Source organism: Caloenas nicobarica, chromosome 8 (genome assembly GCF_036013445.1).
Source record: "Caloenas nicobarica isolate bCalNic1 chromosome 8, bCalNic1.hap1, whole genome shotgun sequence".
NCBI lineage: Eukaryota > Metazoa > Chordata > Aves > Columbiformes > Columbidae > Caloenas > Caloenas nicobarica.
The window spans coordinates 15,032,081-15,052,150 of NC_088252.1; the positions used below are offsets into that span (position 1 = coordinate 15,032,081).

General features: G+C 51.5%; 1 protein-coding gene across 1 annotated transcript; it reads right to left on the reverse strand.

Moving 5' to 3' along the window:
* Positions 1-3,506: 3,506 nt before the first annotated feature.
* On the reverse strand, positions 3,507-9,518 carry ZIC4 (Zic family member 4). Its single transcript, XM_065640082.1, is given in 3 exon segments — positions 3,507-3,928; positions 8,316-9,497; positions 9,500-9,518. Coding segments are annotated over 3 exon segments (1,623 nt in total).
* Positions 9,519-20,070: the final 10,552 nt, after the last annotated feature.

Sequence of the window (20,070 nt, forward strand, 5' to 3'; positions counted from 1 at the left end):
CCACATATATCCAGATGTATGTCTATACACAGGATTCGATAGTTTGGTATTTTCTGCACCCTCTGGGCCCCTAAAGTTATCTTTAAAAGTTTGATTTTATCTCTTTAGAAACGGTTTAAAGCTAACGGGCAGGGTGAGTTTGACAGAGAGGAGAACAAATCGCTGACAAAGAACCTTTTACGTTTCATCAGCGTTGTTAGGACGACGAGCAGGAATTTCTCAGATAATAACTCCCACTTCAAAGATTTCTCAGCTCAATAGAAATTGGACCATCCTTTTTATTCAACCACAAGGGCTGGCACTAAAGACGACTCAACTGTTTGAATTTTTTTTCATCGTGTTTATTTTTCCCCTATTCACTAGGGTACTTGGATAAAATAAACAACAAGACAATTACTGGAACATGGACTTCTAACTTTCCCGGGCCCACGGCCCAGCGCCCATGGCCCCGGCCGTGCGGGTGTCAAGTTCCCCCGCAACGCGGTGCCTCCGCTCGCCGCCGCGCAGCGCCGGCCGGGCCGGGCGGGGTGGGAAGGGGGGCACGGGCAGCTCCCCCCTGCACTCGCCCCCGGATCCTGGGGGACTTCCATCAGCACACCTACTCCCTGGGGCGAGGCAGCCCAAGGGAGGGGGTCTTTCGGTCCCCATCCTATCTCCCCCTTCGAGGCGTGGGGAAGAGGAGAGGAACGCACTTGTCGGGCTTTTGAGGCGGGTTTTGTTGCGAGACGATGGTCAGAAACGCTGGGGAGAGGGAACAGGAGATCGCCCCGAGCTTGGCTGGCAGCCCTTTACTTTGGGGAAAAGGACAGCGAGGCTACAACGGGGGAGCGGAGCCCGCCTCGTGGGGAGGGCGAAGCCCAGCAAACCCCAACTCCGCCGAAGTGCATTACGTGGAGGAAGTATATCTGTAGCGGCGAGCAGATTGAGTGTATTAAGCTAGCATGAAACCAAAGGTCACCGCAAATGTATCTTAATAGACTGTCTCAAATGGAGTGTGCCTCCTTTGAAGGCCGCTTGCTATTGCTCTCCTCATTACCATAGCGATCCTAACGTGGCATGCTGATGCACCATAAAACTCACACTTTCAACCCCAAAATCAGGCCCTTTGAACAACCCGAGCTTGATTAGACCTTTCTCCTTTTCTTTTCCCCCTTAAAAACCATTTCCTTGCCTTTAGAAACTCGCCCTCAAATCCCAAACCCATTCTCTGATCCCGGCAGAAAGCAGAAACAAAAGTGAGCTGAGGCGACGGTTCAAGCGGGCCTTTTCTTCCTGACAGTCTTATCCATTTTTATTATGGTCTGGAAGAAGTGCCCTGTTCGCGTGGGTTTTGTTTACCGGAAATTAAATGAAAATGATTTAGTTCACGTCAAACAAAAATATATACTTGTATACACAAGAAAAAGGGCCTGTTAGACGTAAATATTATGTCCTTAATGAAAAGACTGGACGGGCTCCAGACTTCGCCTTTCACTATTTAAGTATGACTTGCCTATTGCCATAGAAATCCTAACTTACCATGAAGATTCACCGTTGTGAAGAAATACTTCTTTGTGCGAGCTTGCTTTGATGTCTAAGGCATAAGGTTCAGGCTTTCAGCTGCGTCTGTCTAGATTACCTTGAGAGCAACGGGGTAGACATCTGTAACAAGCAAATGAAAAATTAAAGGTGATTAGCCCGCACATCCAAATACTTCTGTAAATAGAGAAATAAAGAAATAAACAGATCTCAGGACACGATGGAAACATCCTCCCTGCCCGCAGCTGGCTTCTGTACCTCTCCATTTCCACAATACAATTTTCAGGGGCTGCAAAGGGGCAAAATTCTCCCCTAGTTTAGGCTTCTCTCACACACATTTCTCTCGCCTAGGTAATTCACTACGTGTATCTCCCGGTAGAGACACGCTCGAATAATTGTCACTATTCGAGGTGTTTAAATACAGAAGTTGTCAAGTTTGGGCGAGTGCAGAAGGGAACCCCGACTTGGTGCCTTGGGAAGAAAATAGGGCTGCATCAGTAGGGGAGGCGCCGGGCGTGGGGGTGTTTTTAGACACCGACCAGCTATCTATTTTCCTGTAGCTTTTATATTTTTATATATATACATGTACGTGTGAGTGCGTGTGCGTACAGCTGTACACACCCCCTAACTTCAGTCACCTGGGTGCAGAGGTGATGTATTAGACACGACAAGATGCGATTATCGCATCCTCTCAGCAAGCCCTGGAAACCTCTTCCAGCAGCCCATGCTATTTATTTGCCTATACTATCTGGTATTCTTAAACATCATTAAAGTAATTAAAACGGCACCATTCGGCAGTTTCAAGCTACCCCAGTGGAGGGAGTTGTTTATTTATTTCGTTCTTTTTCCCCTTCTTTCTTTCTCTGAGCCAGAGAAGTGGCCGTTGTGGGTTTGCGTGGGTCTGGTTTGAAGCTCGGAGGCAGGATGAAGATGCTAAAGCCGCCTTGCCGGACCGGAATAAGCACCGGGACTATTGGCAGGGCAGGCGCCGAGGAGCAGAGGCCCTGGGTGCCCGCGCTGCCGGGGGCTGCTCGGCCTCGGCCCCTGCCGTGACGTCACTGAGCGGGGTCTGCCCCTCCTTCCCCCCGCGGGAGCCCCAGCGCCCACGGTTCAACAGGAGTCACACTCTGGATGGGGACGGGCATGTTTGGGTATTAAAAGTCATCAGCAGTGGGAGCTAAAATGGACAGTCAATCATCGCACCCCCGTGGGCCTTTCTTTATTAGTGACTGCTGGGGGGAGAGGGAATATATATGTGCACATATATGTATTTATATGCAGCAACAGGGAAAAGTAAGGAGATTCTTTATAGAAACGTCCATCGTTTAATTAGAAAGAATTTAATGGATCCATTTTGTACAATTTGGTAACAAATAATAGTTTTTATATATATTTCTTAAAAACCACACTCTCACAGAAATAGTGGGCGAAGAGAACACTGCAGCACAGGCTACTGTTGACAAGAGAAAATCTGTACAGCCAAAATCTGTGTGAAACCACTTTGGTCCTTCGGGGAAAGGAAGGGAAGGGAAAGAGGAGAGGAAAGAGGAGAGGAAAGAGGAGAGAGGAGAGGAGAGGAGAGGAGAGGAGAGGAGAGGAGAGGAGAGGAGAGGAAAGGAAAGGAAAGGAAAGGAAAGGAAAGGAAAGGAAAGGAAAGGAAAGGAAAGGAAAGGAAAGGAAATGCAAATCAGTGGGCTTGTAAACAGACTGGCGCAAGACGGTCAGAGGGCGGAGGGGGTGTGTGGAACGGACAGAGGAGGCGGCAGCACCCCGGCCGAGGCGGGAGCAGCCCTCCAGTGTGCGGGGTGTCGGGAGCCCGCGCTGGGCCCAGCCGCCGGCCCACCCGCGTCCTTCGCAGCGCGTCGTCTCTCCCTCCGCCAAGCGCCTCTCCGCCTCTCCCGCTCGGCCTCCCCGTGCCCCGGAGCAGCGCTCCCCGACCCCAGCCGGGCGAGGGCCGCCCGCCGCCCCTCCGCCGCCCGCCGTACGCCCTAGCAGCGGGGCCGGGGCTCGCCGTGGGGGCGCGGTGGCGGGGGGGCAGCGGGGGGCGCGGAGGGGCCGCGGAGCCCCGCGCCCTGACACACGTACCATTCGCTCAGGTTGGCGGCGGGCTGCGCGGGCGCGGAGGGCTCGGCGTGGGAACAGGAGGCGGGAGGCTCCCGGCCGGAGTCCGAGGAGGGGGACAGCAGGGAGGGCGTGGAGGACTCGTAGCCAGAGCTGGGAGGAGGGGATTTGCAGTGCACTTTCATGTGTTTTCTCAGGGAGCTGGGGTGGGTGTAGGACTTGTCGCAGCCTCTCACTTTGCAGTTGTAGGGCTTGTCGCTGGTGTGGACGTGCGAGTGCTTCTTCCTGTCACTGCTGTTGGCGAAGCGTCTGTCACAGCCTTCGAATTCACATTTGAACGGCTTCTCCCCTGCAGGAGGCAATGGGCGAGCACAGCCATTAGCGACGGTAGCCGCGGGGCATGGAGCGGCTCATCCCGGCACCTCCCCAAGCCCGCAGCCTCTCCGGGCCCCTCTCTCCGGCCCTGGCACCGCTGTCCCTGGGGCAGCTCCCCTCTGGCCTCCGCCCGGCCCCTCGCCACCGGCCCTGCCCTTCCCCGCCCGCCCCGCCGACCTCCCCCAGCGCCGCCGCCCGGTGCCCACCCGGCTGCGCAGCCGGCTCCACACCGGCAGCGCTGTGCCAGGCCACTTCTCCTCCTTCCCGTGCCCTGTGTGTCGACGTGGGGTTTTGTGCAAAAGAAATAGCCCCAAGATAAGGAAGACTTAGAGGCCAAGTGCTCGTTCCGGGCGAACAACGTGTGTTGTCCCCGCAGGCTCCGATGTCCTGCAGAAAGAGCGGTCAGTGTTTTATCCCTGGGAAGGTTTTTAAGTTAAATACATTTCTCACACTGCCCAGGTGCACGTGGAAATATTAGTCATAGCCTGGCTAGATCACATCTCATCCACTCCATTCTTGCACTGATTACAATGCCGTGGAAGATCCGCACTCTGCCTCCTTTCCCCGCTCCTTGGCTTGCTGACACCGTGTGTTAAGGCACAAAATCTTTCAAAAAGACATTGTTTGTGGGTCTCAAAATGATATCCAGCAGGAGGATGACTAGGCCAGTGCACGGCACTGTCGTGAGAGTAGGATTCCCGTTTCATTTGAACCTACTCAGTCATGGAAGGAATTGCAATCGGGATTAATTTGTCTGGTAATATGATAAGTGACGTTAAGCATAATAGAAATATAATCGTGTTGCTGAAGTCGTGTGAAAGTTTAACCTCGGGATCGTGTGGACCGTGTATGGTACACAATATATAAGAGGTTTTCAAGGAAATACGCCACAGACAGCTTCGGGATGAAATGTTGACGACATTATTGTGGCTGATAATAGCAAACTGCAAAACCTTGCTCGCCGAGGAGTGCCCAGGTCTCGCACCAACCGAGTATGAAAATAACCTACTCATCCCTCAAAAGCCAAAACGTATCAGGGAGCTGAGGACACCATAAAAATGTATGGCCGAACCTTAAACGTGAAGTGCAAACAAAGCCACTGTGTTCACCATCATGGCGTATGCGGTCGAAAGGACTTCCAACCTTTGTAAAAGCTTCCAGGTTTGGGGTTTTTTTTCCGATTTTTTTCTTCCCCCCTCTCAGTTCGTCACGATTAAATTTCGGAGGGACACAGCCCACCTCGTGCTCGGCTGCGAGCAGAGGCAGATAAAGGAAGGCATTCCAAATATTTCACATGAATGCACTTCATGCAAGGTGGGTGGGAAAAAGCTCATGGCTTCGTGTTTCAAGTATGTCCTTTCTGCACTGTAATCATCAACGAGGAGTTCTCATATCCTGATCCGCTAACATTTGCACAGAGGATGGGTAAATACCTGGCGTTAGAGGGAAGGGGGGAAGAGATTAAAAATAAGGTCTCTTAGAAAACGATGTGGGTCCTGTAACCAAATACTGTCGACATACAGCTGCGCGTATGTATAGACACACGCACGCATATAATCTAATTACAGTTTCACGTAAGGAAACAATTTGACCTTCAGCATCCAAGTTGAGACAACAAATCAAGGATATTAGTGTAGTACAAGCAAGCAGTAAGTTAGGAGACCCCAGGGAAAGCCATCCTCATAAGCACTCTGTGCAAAGTGAGTTACATTCAGGTAAAAGCGGGCTGGGGCGCATTCCGCTTCCCAGAGAGTTGAAAAATGTTCAACTTCGCTTAATCCCCTGAAAGAGCCGCTGAAAAGTCCCTCCGTACAGTCAGGTTTCAAGTGGGAAAAGGGCAGCATTTTCTCAGCTGCCCGGTTTGCATTCCCTGAACGCCTCAATAAAGAGGAGACATCCGAGCCATTTGCAAGTATTGCTTTCGCGAAAGCAGTTTTCCTTACGTGGAAATCCCTACCCGGCAGGGAGAGGATATTTTACAGGTCCTGGCTGCCGCAGCCCGGGCTCAGAGGTGCAGCCACGCAGAAAGTTCCCCGGGCGATGGAGAAGCGCCGGATCTCAACCGCCATTTTACCCCCACACTTGTAGCTGGGCAAAAGTGCTCAGTGAAATTCAGCTTGGAAATTGTGGCATAATCCCCTGTCTCCGGGAGTGGATTAAGGTATTTAGCAACTTCTCCGGGATGAGGGGGGAACAAGGGTCTGGGGGGAGGAGGGGAGCCGGAGGTGGCGGCCCCCGGGGCTGCGGGCGAGGCGTGGGGGTGGCGGGGGCCGCCCGGGAGGGCCAGAGGCTCCGTCCCACGCCTCGCACTATTGTTCCTGGCCCGCTGGGATGGAGGCGAAGCGATCCCTGCCCGTCCTGCTCGTCCCGCTGCCGCCGCCTCAACGGCTTTATCTTCCAACCTGGACAACTCTCACACTGCCAGAAATCCCTCTGCCTGCTCCCCAGCCTCGGAGAAATCAGAAGTCATTAATATTTGAGGAGGCAATAATTTTCCTGTTGAATCTAGAACTGTCTTCATGAATAATTCGTAGCGAGTTCTATTAGGGTTTCAGAAACATTGCATTTTTGACAACTTCTGGGTGTTTAATAGAAACGGTGGAACCATAAAGGCCCTGCAGGAGTTTTCACAATACAGCAATTAATCACCGGGAAAGTTAAAGCGAAAAGTACAGACGCGCGGAATGATGTTTAATAAATGCAAACCTCCAATCTCGGGTTTGCCCTGAACCTGCGTCTCCGATGTAGGTCAGTTTTCCCAAGAATTTAACCATTTTCTGCTTCAGAGACTTCAAACAGAGAGGCCGTTAAAGAGCAGTAAAAGTTGTTTACTTAAGAAAAACACTGTCATTAAGGGATGAGTTCTCCCGGTTAATGGCTGTACCTGTGCTGATCCGACAAGAGCCTGGTTCGAATACAAGTTATGTGACACGGGGACACTCCTTTCTCCTCGAAAAAGGGAGCCGAGAAGGCAGCAGAGGAGCACAACTTTGCTATCGTCCCCCCTGCACACAGTCGAGCTATTCATAGAGCGATGGAAAAATAATTAGGTGACGAGTGACGGTCGCTGTAAAATCTCTGTGCTATGTTTAGACTATAGCGATACGGAATTAGTATACGTTCTGCATATTATATCACGTCGAGTTATATCATAAAAACGCAACTCCTGGAAGGTCAAACCCTTCACTGAGCATGGGGGAAGGGGAGTTTTATGAACTGGAAGGCGAAAAAAATCGTTTGGCTGTAAGCAGATCTTACAATAGGATTATGTAGTTTCCCTCGCAGTGCATAAGGCTGTACAGGAGGGGGTGGGAGGTGGAAAACCCTACACTGGAACAGATTAAATTTTCCGAAAAGGACTTATTTCTTATCTTCTTCTTCAGAGGGAAAAAAAAAATAGTGCCAGCGCTACACTCCACAAACACCGGCTGCTAAACTAATTAATACAACTTCATAAGCTGCTCCTGGAAGTGTGAAAACTTTCTACGTGAAATTTCATTAATTATAAATGCTTTCCTGTCCGGAAGAGTTCAAAAATAGCTTTGAAAGATCGTCCATCGAGTTACTTTATTTTCTATTAACTAGAGCTAACAGATATTTCTGACACATGTCCCAATTTCGCTTAACAGATCTGCAAATGATATTTCAAAATGTACAGGCCGAAACAATACCTTTTTTTTCTCCTTTTTTTTTTGGGGGGGGGGAGGGTTCGTTTTGTTTTTTCCCCTCCAGAGGATCGGAACTTGCAGCTCCCCATGTTTGCGAATGCAAAGAGTTGTTGGAAGGCAATGCTCATTAAAAATGTCACTGTTATTCAGATCAAACATTTGAAAGTCCCTCTGCCCAAAACAAAACTGTTGAACGAAAAGGTCGCAGCTGTGTTATTCTCACAATGTTCGAGCAGCAGCATCTCAGCGACATCAGTCAAAACTGACTAGACAAGTTGTAACTTCTATTGTTCAGTTTTAATTCGTGAGCTTGCACAATGATTTCATTTTTTTCCCAGCTACTTTAAACTGCCAAAAAAAAAATCCCCGCCTGTGTGAATAAGCAGAAATAAAGCTATATCACTCGATATTTACGCAGCTCTACCCGCATAAACATTACAGCCGCCTCTCCGCACAATCAGAAAAAAATATGGACGAGAATTCTGAGATTTGTTCTCGCTTTCCTTTTTTCCCCCTCCCTTTTCTCCCCCTTCCATCCAAACGGTAAAGAAGCAAACAAATCTGAGAATTTATTTTTCAGAAGTAGTTGGCGTGCATTCAACAACAACCCAAAGGATACATTAAAAACAAAATAAAGCAAAACAGTATGCTGAATAACACAGAGAGAGAGTAAAGAGAGCTTTACATACTGACCTGTATGAGTTCTTTTGTGTATTTTGAGATTCTCTGATCTGGCAAACACTTTGCCACAGCCTGGGAAAGGGCAGGGGAAAGGTTTTTCACCTGTGTGGACTCTGATGTGATTTACAAGTTTATATTTGGCCTTGAAAGGTTTCCCTTCTCTTGGACACTCTTCCCAGAAACATATGTGATTGGACTGCTCGGGTCCTCCAACGTGCTCCACCGTGACATGAGTCACCAGCTCGTGCATCGTGCTGAAAGTTTTCGAGCATAATTTTTTGGGAGTCTGGTCCAACTCAATCCACTTACAGATGAGTTCCTGTTTAATGGGCTGCCTCATATAACGAAAGAAGGCACCCGGGCCGTGGTGTGGAGCCAGATTCATGTTCAGATTCATGCCACCGTAGCTATGAAGCGAAGAAGCAGTAAAAGGATCTGTCCTGGAGGCTGGTACTTGAGTGAAATGCTCAGACCTGGCGTACATTTCTCCAGGTAACCCCAGTCTCATCTGTCCGTTTAGATGGCCACCTGGAGCTGCATTGGGAGGCTGCTCATGGAGTCCAGTGAACACAGAGGGATTCCCAGCTTCTGAGTGGTGGTGGTGGTGACCATGGTGTCCGGGGCAGCTACCTGTTGTTGAGACAAACAGTCCGTGGTGAGAACGTGCAGCGGGGTGTTGCTCGGTCAGCCCTGGCATGAGTGGGGCCGGCAGGTCTCTGCGTATGAAGAAGTCCCTACCTGCTGCCAGAGCCTGGGCTGGGCGAGAGACGGGGTAAGGGACTGCTGGTGACTGCGCCGGGCCAAACGTTCCCGTTTGACTAGAGACCACCTCGGCTTGGCCTGCCATATGATGATGATGATGATGATGGTGGTGGTGGTGGTGGTGGTGCAGCTGGTGGTGGGGATGAGGGGCAGGGCTGAGCTTAAGGGCCGCGGGGTGATGCTGAGGAGGAGGATGAGGATGGTGGCGGTGCCCCATGTGTTCTGGCCGGAGCGAGTACGGCCCGAGGCGGGATTCGGCGGCGTGCTCCCCCGACTGCGTGGGCGCCGTGGCGTGGGGGTGCCCGGCGAAGCCTGGGAAGGCTGTCATGCTCGGGGGGGGGTAGTGGTGGTGGTGGCGAGGAGCCCCCGCCAAGTCTACTAATCTCAGTGCCGTGTTCCGCCTGGAGAGAGCAGCAGGGTCCATCACTGGGATCCCAGAGCATCCACACTCATTAGCTTCTAAAGGCTAAAAAGTCACCTGACAGCGGGAGGAGAGAGACACGGGGCGGGGAGGGGGGGGGGGGAACAAAACTTTTTCTTTTTTTTTCTTTTCCCCCAAAAAAGTTTCCCGGTCCCGCTGCCCCGGCGGCGGGGCGCGCGGGCGGCGTTGCCAGCAGGAGGGCTCGGCGGGGCCGGCGGGGGCTCCGATTTGGCGGCGGGGGCTCGGTTTTGGCGGCGGGAGCCGGGGAGGTGCCCCCGCGCCGCCCGTCCTCCCGCGGGGCCGCCGGGCAGCCCCACGCGGCGCGGCCGCGGGACGGGACGGGGCGCGAGCGGCCGCGCGCCGCCTCCGAGCCGTGGCGCCGGCCCCGCCGGCCAAACAATCGCCGCGCCTTCCCATTGGCTGACGCCACGGTGACGTCAGCGATGACAGGTAGCGCTGGCGGTTGAATGGGTTACCGCTCGGTGAGGCGGGGGTGTAAGTGCCGGGGGAAGGCCTGCGCATGCGCCGCCGCCGGGCGTCCCCTTCCTCCGCCCCGCCCCGCCCCACGGAGCCCCTCGGGCCGGCCCGGGGACACGGCGGAGCCCGCAGCCCGGCCCGGCGGCGGGAGGCCCTGGTCGGGGTCTTCCCCTAAGCCGCCCTGCGTCCTGCTGTCGGGACACTGCCGAGCCTTCCCCGCCGGAATGTCGCCCTAGGGGAACAAAGCCGAGGCTGGCGGGGCGATTCGGGGAAGAGCACACCGGCCGCCCGGCCAGGCCTTTGTCCGGTCCCGCCGCCCTGCCCCGAGGCGGAGGGGCAGCCCGCGGGGTTCCCCTCCGGAAGAGCACCGCCAGCCCAGCCGGTCCCCGCCGCCCGGACGGAGCAGCGGGAGGCGAGACGGCCCCCGCGAAGCACGCCCGGGCCAGCCCGCCGGTCCCCGGCACTTGTTGACAGCGCGGGGAGCGGGGCCTTCCTCGGCTGAAACCGCCCCTGGAGCCGCACCGGCAGCTCGTCTGACAGGCTCACGCGTTCGGCCTGGTGCTCGGGCTGTGGCACCGCCGCCTGAGCCCTGACAAAGGATTCCCCATCCCCTTTTCCTCCTTCGACAAGTTTTAGCAGTTATCTGGTTATTGGTTGCGGGAGCAATGCAAGAAATCGTGATGTTTAGACTGAATCTGAGTATTCAACCCAGAAGAGGGAGACTCTCTCCCTTTCCCTCTCTCTCACACACACACAGGGTAGTTCCATGTAAAATCCCCATCCTTGACTTGAAGGAACGGCATTGCAAAACATTCAAAACCGAGTCAGTTCTGATGCTTCTCTGTTGAACGAAGGAACGTGGTCTGCAGGGTTTGCGTCACTAGTGGTGGAAGTGTAGGGTAGCGTTTCAGCTTTACACACTGAGGCCTTACAGGTTTAGAAAAGCTTAGGGCTTCGGCACAGAAGGAAGCATCTACTTAAGTTTTTAAGAAGGGGATCGTGAACTTTAAAAAGTAAATGAAACATGGGAAAAGAAGGAATAAATAGGATTTCTACTTCCAGAAAGGAAAACACAGCTGTAAATATCTGCCTACAGTATTACCTCAGAACCTGGATTCTGACATAAAAACGACTCCACCAATAAACCCGCGGCCTTACTAAATAGAGCAACAATCAATTGTCTATCCATCGTGTCAAATTCCCAGCATTTTAGTACATTGACTTGCTGTTAACTTGGCAGTGGATACTTTACTGCACGCACACCAGGTAAAGCTCCCAGCGTGGTATTTTGCATCTCCATAGAAATTTAACACTGTCAGCAATGGATAGGTTTTATGTTAAGTGGTAAAACAAGAATCTGGCAATGTCAACCTAGAAACTTCCATAACAGAAGCTACAGCCAATGATCGGAAACTGTTAAGATTAAAGTGTAGGACATACATAACCACATAGGGGACATTTTTATCACAAATTCGCACACTCCGAGCTGGCTACAGTTAAATATTTTGGCTCTGCTAGGCTTCACCACATTTCCCGTGTATCACAAGGCTGATATTTAGGTAGCAAGCTATAGATACATCCCTGTGTACATCTTTCTGAGTGGAGATGATGAAAAGTGACAAATGATGCAATTAGCTCTCCATCCTTACATAACATGTTTACGCAGACATTTTAAACCGCACACCATCCTCACAATATCGCAACTTTCAAGTCTACTTGCTCTACGAAATGGATTTGACAGTCCTATTCACGACGATTTCAATAGGAGTGCACAGAAGAGACAAACGTTAGGAAGTATGAATCTGTTACTTACAAATGTACTGAAAGTGTGAATTCCAAATAAAGCTGCTTTCCTCATACCTCCTTAAAACACTGCATCTCTACATACTTGTTATCCATCAATTCTGACACTTCTCAGTCAAGGGAGAAAACATCTGGAACAGTTTATCAATTAAAAAGATGTCATAACCGGTTTTCCCTAAGCTCATTTAAAATGTTGTGATGGTTTCTCGTCAGACACTGATGGCTCTCCGCTCGCCTCTCGCTCAGGGCTTTTACTCATTCCCTTTTACAGGCAGTGCAGGAGAACCTGGCCCTCGGTGTCCCCCACTGTTATGTGAAGTTGGTGTGAGCCCCGGTTGCGCGCGGGGGGTGGGGGGGAGCGGGGCGGGGGGCGGGCGGGGTCGCCACATGACTGCGGGGAGGCGGAGAAACGGGAAAGAGGAGGGGAGCGGGGCCAGACCCGGCCGAGCTCCGCACATCTCCCAGGATGTTTTGAAAACTTGAACGCCTGTTCGTGCAGCCCTTTGGCAGCTTTAGCTCGTACGGCTGCCACTCGAGGGGTGACCGAGGTCTCCTGCTTCTTGGCAACGACCTCAGCCGTGTTTGACCAGATAAGCCAGGCTCTCGAAAACTTTCAAACGTGTCAACATCAGCTTGTGCAGGGCCGTTAAAAAAAAAAAAAAAATTACTTTTTCCTTTTCAACCCACCTGGCTATGGTAAGGGCATCCCCTTCTAGGCTACCCTCGGGACTCATGAGCTGGATGAACCAGAGCTTTTCCAGGGAGAAATCAAGATTGCTCAAGCAGCAGAACAGAAACATCCTGAGCTGAAGCTGAAACTCAGACGTCAGGGCAGATCCATAGGACAATATTTTTTTAAGATCTATAAGATAGACCTTATCTTAAGGGAAGTAAAGTTTGGAGGGACCATAGTGCTCTCTTGAGTGCCAGATCAGCACTAATAGACGGGCAACTTGATCTTGAGTACAAATGTTCTGGTGGCTGCTGTGTTCCTGCGACCCCGTCCACAGCCCCCGGCCTCAAAGCCCGTCCCTGCCGGAGGGCTGCTCTATAGAGGGGACATGTTGCAAAGAAGAGTGACAAGCACCTTTCTTGCCCACTTTCTCCACCTGAACCTGCCCCCGGCCCGGTTCTCTCGGGAAAGAAGCGAGTTGGCCGAGACAGCAACGGGAGAAGGCAGGAGCCCCGCGCGTCGGGCTTGTGCCCTGGGAGGGGGTAGAGCTGCCTCCTCGCTTCCCGCCCTGCAGTGCGGGGGGATCCGGAGTTCCGCCTGCCCCCACTTCGGGGGTGTGGGGCCGAGCCGGGCAGCCCCAACCCCCTGGCTCCCGCCTGCACTCGGCGGCTACCGGGGCCTACGAGATTGAAACTGAGCCGCGCACCCCTTTGCGGTAAGAGGGATGGGGACAGCCACAGCTGCTGCACGCTTTTACGCATCCACCACACTTTGCCCTGTTTGGGGTCGGAATCTACCTATTCAGCAAAGCCCTTATCCGTATTTCTGCCTTTGCCGGAGAAAGGGTCTGCTGTGAAGGTGAGGTGCAAAGGTCCCGAAAATCAGAGGCTGCTCGTGTTGTGCTCTTTGACTTGGGGTCGAATCCTGCTCACCCTGAGGGCCGTGCTCAGTGCAAGGAACGGCTCCTGCCCTGAGAAGCATCGAGGAGAGCAAAATCTGAACTTCTCCCAGCCTGCAGCTGCGGAAACTTCCCTTCCTGACGACCCTGCTAGAAACTTCCCAGTCGCTGCCCGACGGCTGGGACGGGATGCTCTGAACTCCCCAGACAGCCGATTCCAGGGCTTACCTTTAGGCTTCAACTCCCGAATGAGAGGAAGGGAACGGGTTAATCTTAAAATTCTAATATTTAGTATGAGTAAGGGATAAAAGCAAGGAATAGAAACAGAGAGGACCGAGAAGTCACCCTGTGCGATTCCTTATCCCCCAAACTCGCGTTGGGCAGGGAGGGATGATGGAAGCAGCAAGTGGCACAGGAGCAGGGCATAGGACCTGAGCCCGAGTCCCTGCCTGTCCCGGCAGAAGGCACTGCTGTTTAGGAAGAGGTGGTTCAAGAGAAAGCCTTTCTGTAATCCCAGCATCTCCTCGGAGAAGAGAGGTGAGGGTACCGAGTGGCTTGGGGGCACTCTGCTTCTATTCCCTCGCCCCGTTCTCGTCTATGGGGACGTCTCTGTTTCAAGGTTCCTGAATAACGGGAACTCAGCTACCAGACGAGGTGCCTAGGTTTGCCTCTCACTTTTTGTGACCTAGAGCTAACCTAGGAGAAGCAAATCATATGCTTATTTTAAATCGAATATTTCATTCAGTACCTCAAAATTAAGGTATTCCTGTCAGATAAGCTGTCAGTCACTAACTACTTAGACACCACATTGTGGAAGCCTGGTATCCCTGGTAAAGATGATACATATCATGTAAACCCCATCAACAAGATCAAAGTCTTCTTCTTTAATAGGATCCAATACATGTCAAACCTCATTCCAATCAAATCGTCCGTAAATGAATTCAAGATGAATATGTCATAGAATAATGTGACAGTGCAATCACACGGGGTCAGGGGTTGTTGTTTCAATGAGAGAGTCGTCAAATATTAATTCTAGAACCTCCAAATGAATAGGCATTGAGCAGGATTAGGCAGCTGCTGGTGGGCAGTTGTGTCGCTGATTTGTATTTATGCAAGTATGTTAAACACTAAGCTGAAAAAATATTGTCTTCTTTGAACTGAAAAAAAAAAAAGAAGAAGGAGAAAAAGAGACGTATTTTAACTTACTTGACTTTTCCAGGATGTTTCGGTAAAGTCGTTTTCTTTTCCTCATGACAAGGGGAGTCTTGTGCCTCATTTCCTGACTTTCTTCCTGTTTGGGAAGAGGGGTGGAAAGTTAAGAGCAAAACCATTTGTGTATGATATGAAAAAAGTGAGGCGCTATATGACTTCAGCATCATGGATTCGAAAAGAAAACAAAACAAAAGAGTCAAGCAGTGAGGGTGAGGGAAATCACAGAAGGGTTGAAGACAAGCTTTCTCCGAGGGGAAACTGGAGGCTGTCTCCCCAGCAAAGCAGCACATGTTTTATGGAGTCATGAAGTTTCCATGGCTGATTTAGGGGAAAAAAAAATATGAAAGGACATCTTTTCAGTTCTCCTTTGATCTGACATTCACCTTCTGGCAGGCTATTGTAAGGCAGGTTTTTACCAACTCGACGATATTGTTTACAGATCCTTCCCTCCCGAAATTAAATTTCGGACTCTATGCGAGCCTCCAACGCAAGTTGTTGTCTCAGCAAGGATTAGTATAGTACCACCCTGGCACTTCTCCCTGCCTATAATTTTCAGCTTGCTCTTTGCACTTCACAAGGCAGAGCACTGCCACTACTGCAGGCAGAACTTTGCACAGCTTTCTTTGAGCGGCAGCTATAACCCTGAGAGCAGGTCTGGGATTTGATGTCCGAGTATGAATTTTTGCAGGTATCTTTGAAATTCTTTCTTTTTTTTTCCCCCCCCCCCCCCCCACCGACCCCCTTTCCCCCCCCCCCAATACAAAAAAGCACACTAGAATCTGGAATCAGTTACTTCAAAAGATATTATTATTATTACTATTATTGCTCTTGCTACTATTATTATCGGGACTCCAGGGCTGCTAAATAAAAATGAATCCTAACACAAATAATTGATGATATTAATTACGAAACTTCGTCAGGGCATCACAGTTATACTCTATCACAAATAATTTGATGTCCTCAATATTTTCACTGCTGTGATGAAAATTACTGCCGAAATAAAAAGAACTAGAGGAAACCCTTAGGAATTATATTTTTTAGTCATCTTCCATTCGTCTTCACACTTTTATCAAGTCAGATAGCCCCGTTAGCGAGAGGTTTGCAGTTATGCTTTATTGGTTAGGATGGGAGGCTGGAAGAGTGCTCAGCTTCCAAGCGTTTGCCAAAACTTGTTGAAACTGGGCAAAAAAAAAATCGCTGCATTTAATATTTCAAATGGTTACCAGATGACAAAAAGCGAAGGCAAAACAGTTGTGGATTTCAGAGTAAATATTGGCTAAAACTCTGGCTCGATCTCGCTCCTCTTTCTCATCTACGCAGTGCCACTGGTGGAGCAGGAGGGCGAGGATGTCCCATTGCCCGAGCTGGACGGATCTCGTCCGGGCCGAGACCCGGGGCTCCGGTGCGGGGTACCAGTACCACCCTCCCCGGAGTCCCACGCTGGGTCTGGAGGTGTGAGGGGCTGCAACCCGCGCAGGCGGGACCCGGCCCCCCTTTCCCAAACGGTCACTTCTACACCCCGCCAAAGCTGCACCGGCGGAGCGGGCGTGGGAGCAGCCGCAGCCCCCGCGGGTGCCGGGCGGCCCCAGGCGGGTTTGGCGGCGCTGCCTCTGGCCGTGGGAGCCGGGCTGAGCGTGCGGTAGCCGGGGTGGCGTATGCCTCGCCGCCGGCGTCTTGTCACCCAACCTGTGCTTTCCGCGGCCGCGCAAGGAGAAGGAAGAGCTCGCCGAGAAGGTCTCGGTGCAGAAATAAAGTTCCTCGGCTCCCGAGGGCTGAGGGACCGTTCATGACAAAGGACCAGGAGGGCGGGCAGCCGGGGAGTCTCGGCGAGGAGCCCATGTCGGTCCCCGCCCGGTTCGGCGCTGTGCCGGTGCGCTGGGCTGGCACATGGAGCAGGGTTCGGGTCAGAGGTCACCCTTGAGGGCATCACCCTCGGCAGGGATTTGGCAGCATCTCCCCTTCCCCAGCCGGCACCGAGCGTGGGGGGGGCCCTCGGGGCTGAGATCCTGGTCTCAGCTCCTCTGCGGGTTTTGCACGAAGTTGGCGGCGGCACCCAGCTCCTTTGGCAGCTCCTCAGGCCCTGCCCGCGGGGGGGTGGGTGAGTGGGGGGTGGAGGGGGCCGGCCGGACTCCGGGGCTCCGTCTCCACTGCACCCACCTATAAAGAACAGCGTGCAGTGCCGGAGCGACGGCTCCCCCAGCGCGCCCCCGTGGTACCGGGCGCGGCGGTGGGTGAGTCTCTGGGCGGGGAGCGCGTCCCCTGGGACCCCTCCCCACGGGGCTCGCCCCATTGTCAGCACACCTCGCCTTCTGCCCGCCCCCCCGGGCACCCAGCCCCGCCTGGGCGGCCGCTGGACCCGCCGTCTGCCCGTCCCCACCGACCCCGGCCGCTGTCTGGGCTGGGAGCGCCTCCGTTCCGCTAGGTGAACCCCCTCTACTCCGCGTTGCGCGGACAGCCCGTCCGGGCCCCTCCTCGGGCTCGGGTTGGAGGGGAGCAGGCGCGGTGCCCGGCGTCCGGTGGAGATGCTGAACCCCCCTCGACGGCGCTCGGGTGCTTCTGCCTCCGCCCGCCCCCGCACACCGAGGTGCCGCCGGGGACCGGCCCCACGTGGGCGAAGGGCAGTCGAGGCACTGGCCCCCCGCACCACAGGGCTCCAGCCCTTCCCCCCCCGGGTGGCAAACCCTCCTCCTGCCGGGGCCCCCCGAGGGCAGGGAGCACTCGTCCGGCCCTTGGGGCAGGCGGTGGAGGGCTAGCCCGCTGTCCAGCCACCCCCTGCTCCCAGGCACTTACCCCTGCGACCTGTTGAAGGTTTCGCCCTCATTTCTGAACTGGCAAAAATGAAAGAGGGGGGAGGGGGGAGGGAAAAGAAAGAGAGAATGAAAGAAGAAAACAATAACCCCCCTCCATGAACCCACCACCTCTTTGGCTCTTCCATCGAGGCGGTCATCCTTCATTTCTTCTTTTCTTGCTTTCTGGAAGCAGTTAGGGAATGTATGATGAAGCAGAAATGAGCCGTCAGGATGATATTTTAATGGCTTATATGTCACGTTGGTGCATGTGGCTTTGAACTGGAGCAGCTTTCGTTTCCTGCAGAGAGCGCGCCGCAAATCCCACTTGATAACTTCTACAACCCACAACATTTTTTTTTTTTTTTTTACATTCACTGTTACACTGTATATTTAGATACGCTTCCTAAAAATACCCTCTCGTCTGCCTTCTCATATATTTTGTGCCGTCCTGGAATGATCACTGTGTTCTCCCTGCACTGGTAGGCAGGATAGTACTGGACTACCTAACTTTCTTGATCTCCTATTGACATCGCCCTGAAGACTTTACAACACTGACAACTCTGTCCTTTGCTTAATTTTAGCACCAAACACAGAAAATCGCGTAACACCCGCCTGAAGACCACGTCCACGCACAGGCGCGCTCCTAGGGCGGGTATACCTGTTGCTATAGACTATTGCAGTTCCGTCGAATGGGTTTGGCAGAATAAATGCAAACGTGTAGATTCAGCCCAGCATTATTCCGAAAAAAAAAAATAAAGCCTCCCAAGATCCAGGGGAAATTACATAATACATCTGCTTTGAAAGCCATCTGCGTGCACCGAGCACATGCAAGCTGCATCTGCAGATAAACTGCAGCGAAACATTCCTTCAAGGAGTATCAAAGTTTATTTGTTGTTGTTTGCTTGTTTGTTTTCTAGGCGGAATGGCCATTTTTGTACGCAGTTGTCACCCGAGAAGCGTTCGCGCAGCAGCGCTACTGGTCTGATTCCCCGGTACCTGCGCTGCGGATTGCTTACCAGCGCCTTTAATTAGACGGGATGAGTTTAAAGTTTCTTTGTTTGGCACTAGGAATTGGAGGGGCTCGGATTGAGCTGCGAAGGAGACAAGTGAACGGCTGAACAAAGGTGAAAAGGAAGGAGTCCGACTCTTAGCGGGCTTTTGCTGTTTTCGTTACTTGAAAATAATTAGAGCTAATGAATGTGCAGGCGACTAAGTAAATAAATAATTTGCCAGTTCTATATATGTACACACACACATGGTCACATACGTAAGTGTCTATATGCATACACGCACAAAGAGGTCTATGTTTTAAAGTTTCACGAGATTTTTTTTTTTCTGCGGAAGCATCGTTTAAAATATTGTACAAATGTTGCTTAGCTTAATTGATTCAGCCACAAAGGTTTTCTGCTTTTAAATACCATACTTATAATACCTTTCAACAATAATTTTAATATATAGTCAATGGCTCTTTGTAGCGGGAACAAAAAAGAACTATCCTCAGTTTTTCAATAGACTTTGAGCTGGGGAAAGACAGGTTAATCGAGGGTTGCATCTAGAAAACAACCAAGTGTTGTATGTTTGCACTGAATCCAAATGTCTGCATTTTTCTAACTAAATCAAAGGGAGTGTTATTTCTTTTTCTGCTCACTCATCTGAAGGTAAGTAAATTTTCTCTGGCGATCAAAAGCCTGGTCAGCAACAAAGACACCGCCTGCTTTTTCCACCGTCCTGGTGTGGCAAGTTGAGGAATTTCAATAACTGTGACAAGGGTGACTGATTTGTGAACTAGAAAAGGTTTGAATGTCAGAAAATTTACATTTCTCCTATCGAGGATTTAAAATAAATTTTTACACACACGCTACCCCCCCCCAAAAAAAATAAACCCCAACCAACCAAAACAAACAAACAAAAAAAAGCAAAAGAGAAGATGTATCTGGGAGTTTCATGCCGTAGGATGAGAAATAATGTAGGTTTGGGAAATTTACAGTTTTACCTGAATGAAAGAGGCTCCGTAAATGGAGAGAGCGAGAGAAAGGGAGAGCGAGAGAAAGGAGAAAGAAAACAAAAAAAGAGGCTAAACAACAACAACAAAAGTAGAAAGTTAAGAGTTCTCACCCACCTGCGTTTTGATGGGTGCAGAAAACAAGATTTATTTCAGAAACCTGATGGAGAGATAGAGTCAGCTACCCAGAGAAATCACGCCTGGTGTTTAAAAACAAAATCAAATGCACCCAGCACCTACTCTCGGAGAGCTTCAGTTTTAAACAGGAAGAAAACAACAACTTCAAAAGAAGCGAGTCCCTACAGGGCTTCTCTTTTCAAAGCCTAAAAAGTTGCTCAGTGATCTTAAAAATTCTGGATCACCAAGAAATCATCATTACCATCATTATCAGAGTGCTGGAGAGGGACAGAGAGGGGGAGAGCGGGGGAGAAAATAACCCTAATAATAATCAAAGATTTTTTTTTTCCTTAGCACACATACATACGAAAAGATGCGCTGGAAATATTTTAGTGGGGAAAAAAAAAAAAAAGCTTTATATATTAAAAAAAAAAAAAAAAGTTGCTACTCCTGCCGCCCTGTTTGTCAGAAGGGATGTCAGGGCGCTCACAATACCTGCGATTGATGAGGCGGAGGGGCCAATCAGCGGCGGGAGGCGGCCGTGCGCGCCCCTCGTTGGCGGGGCCGGGGGGAGTTACGCGGGGAAGGGGGAGTCGCCGCCGACCAATGAGCG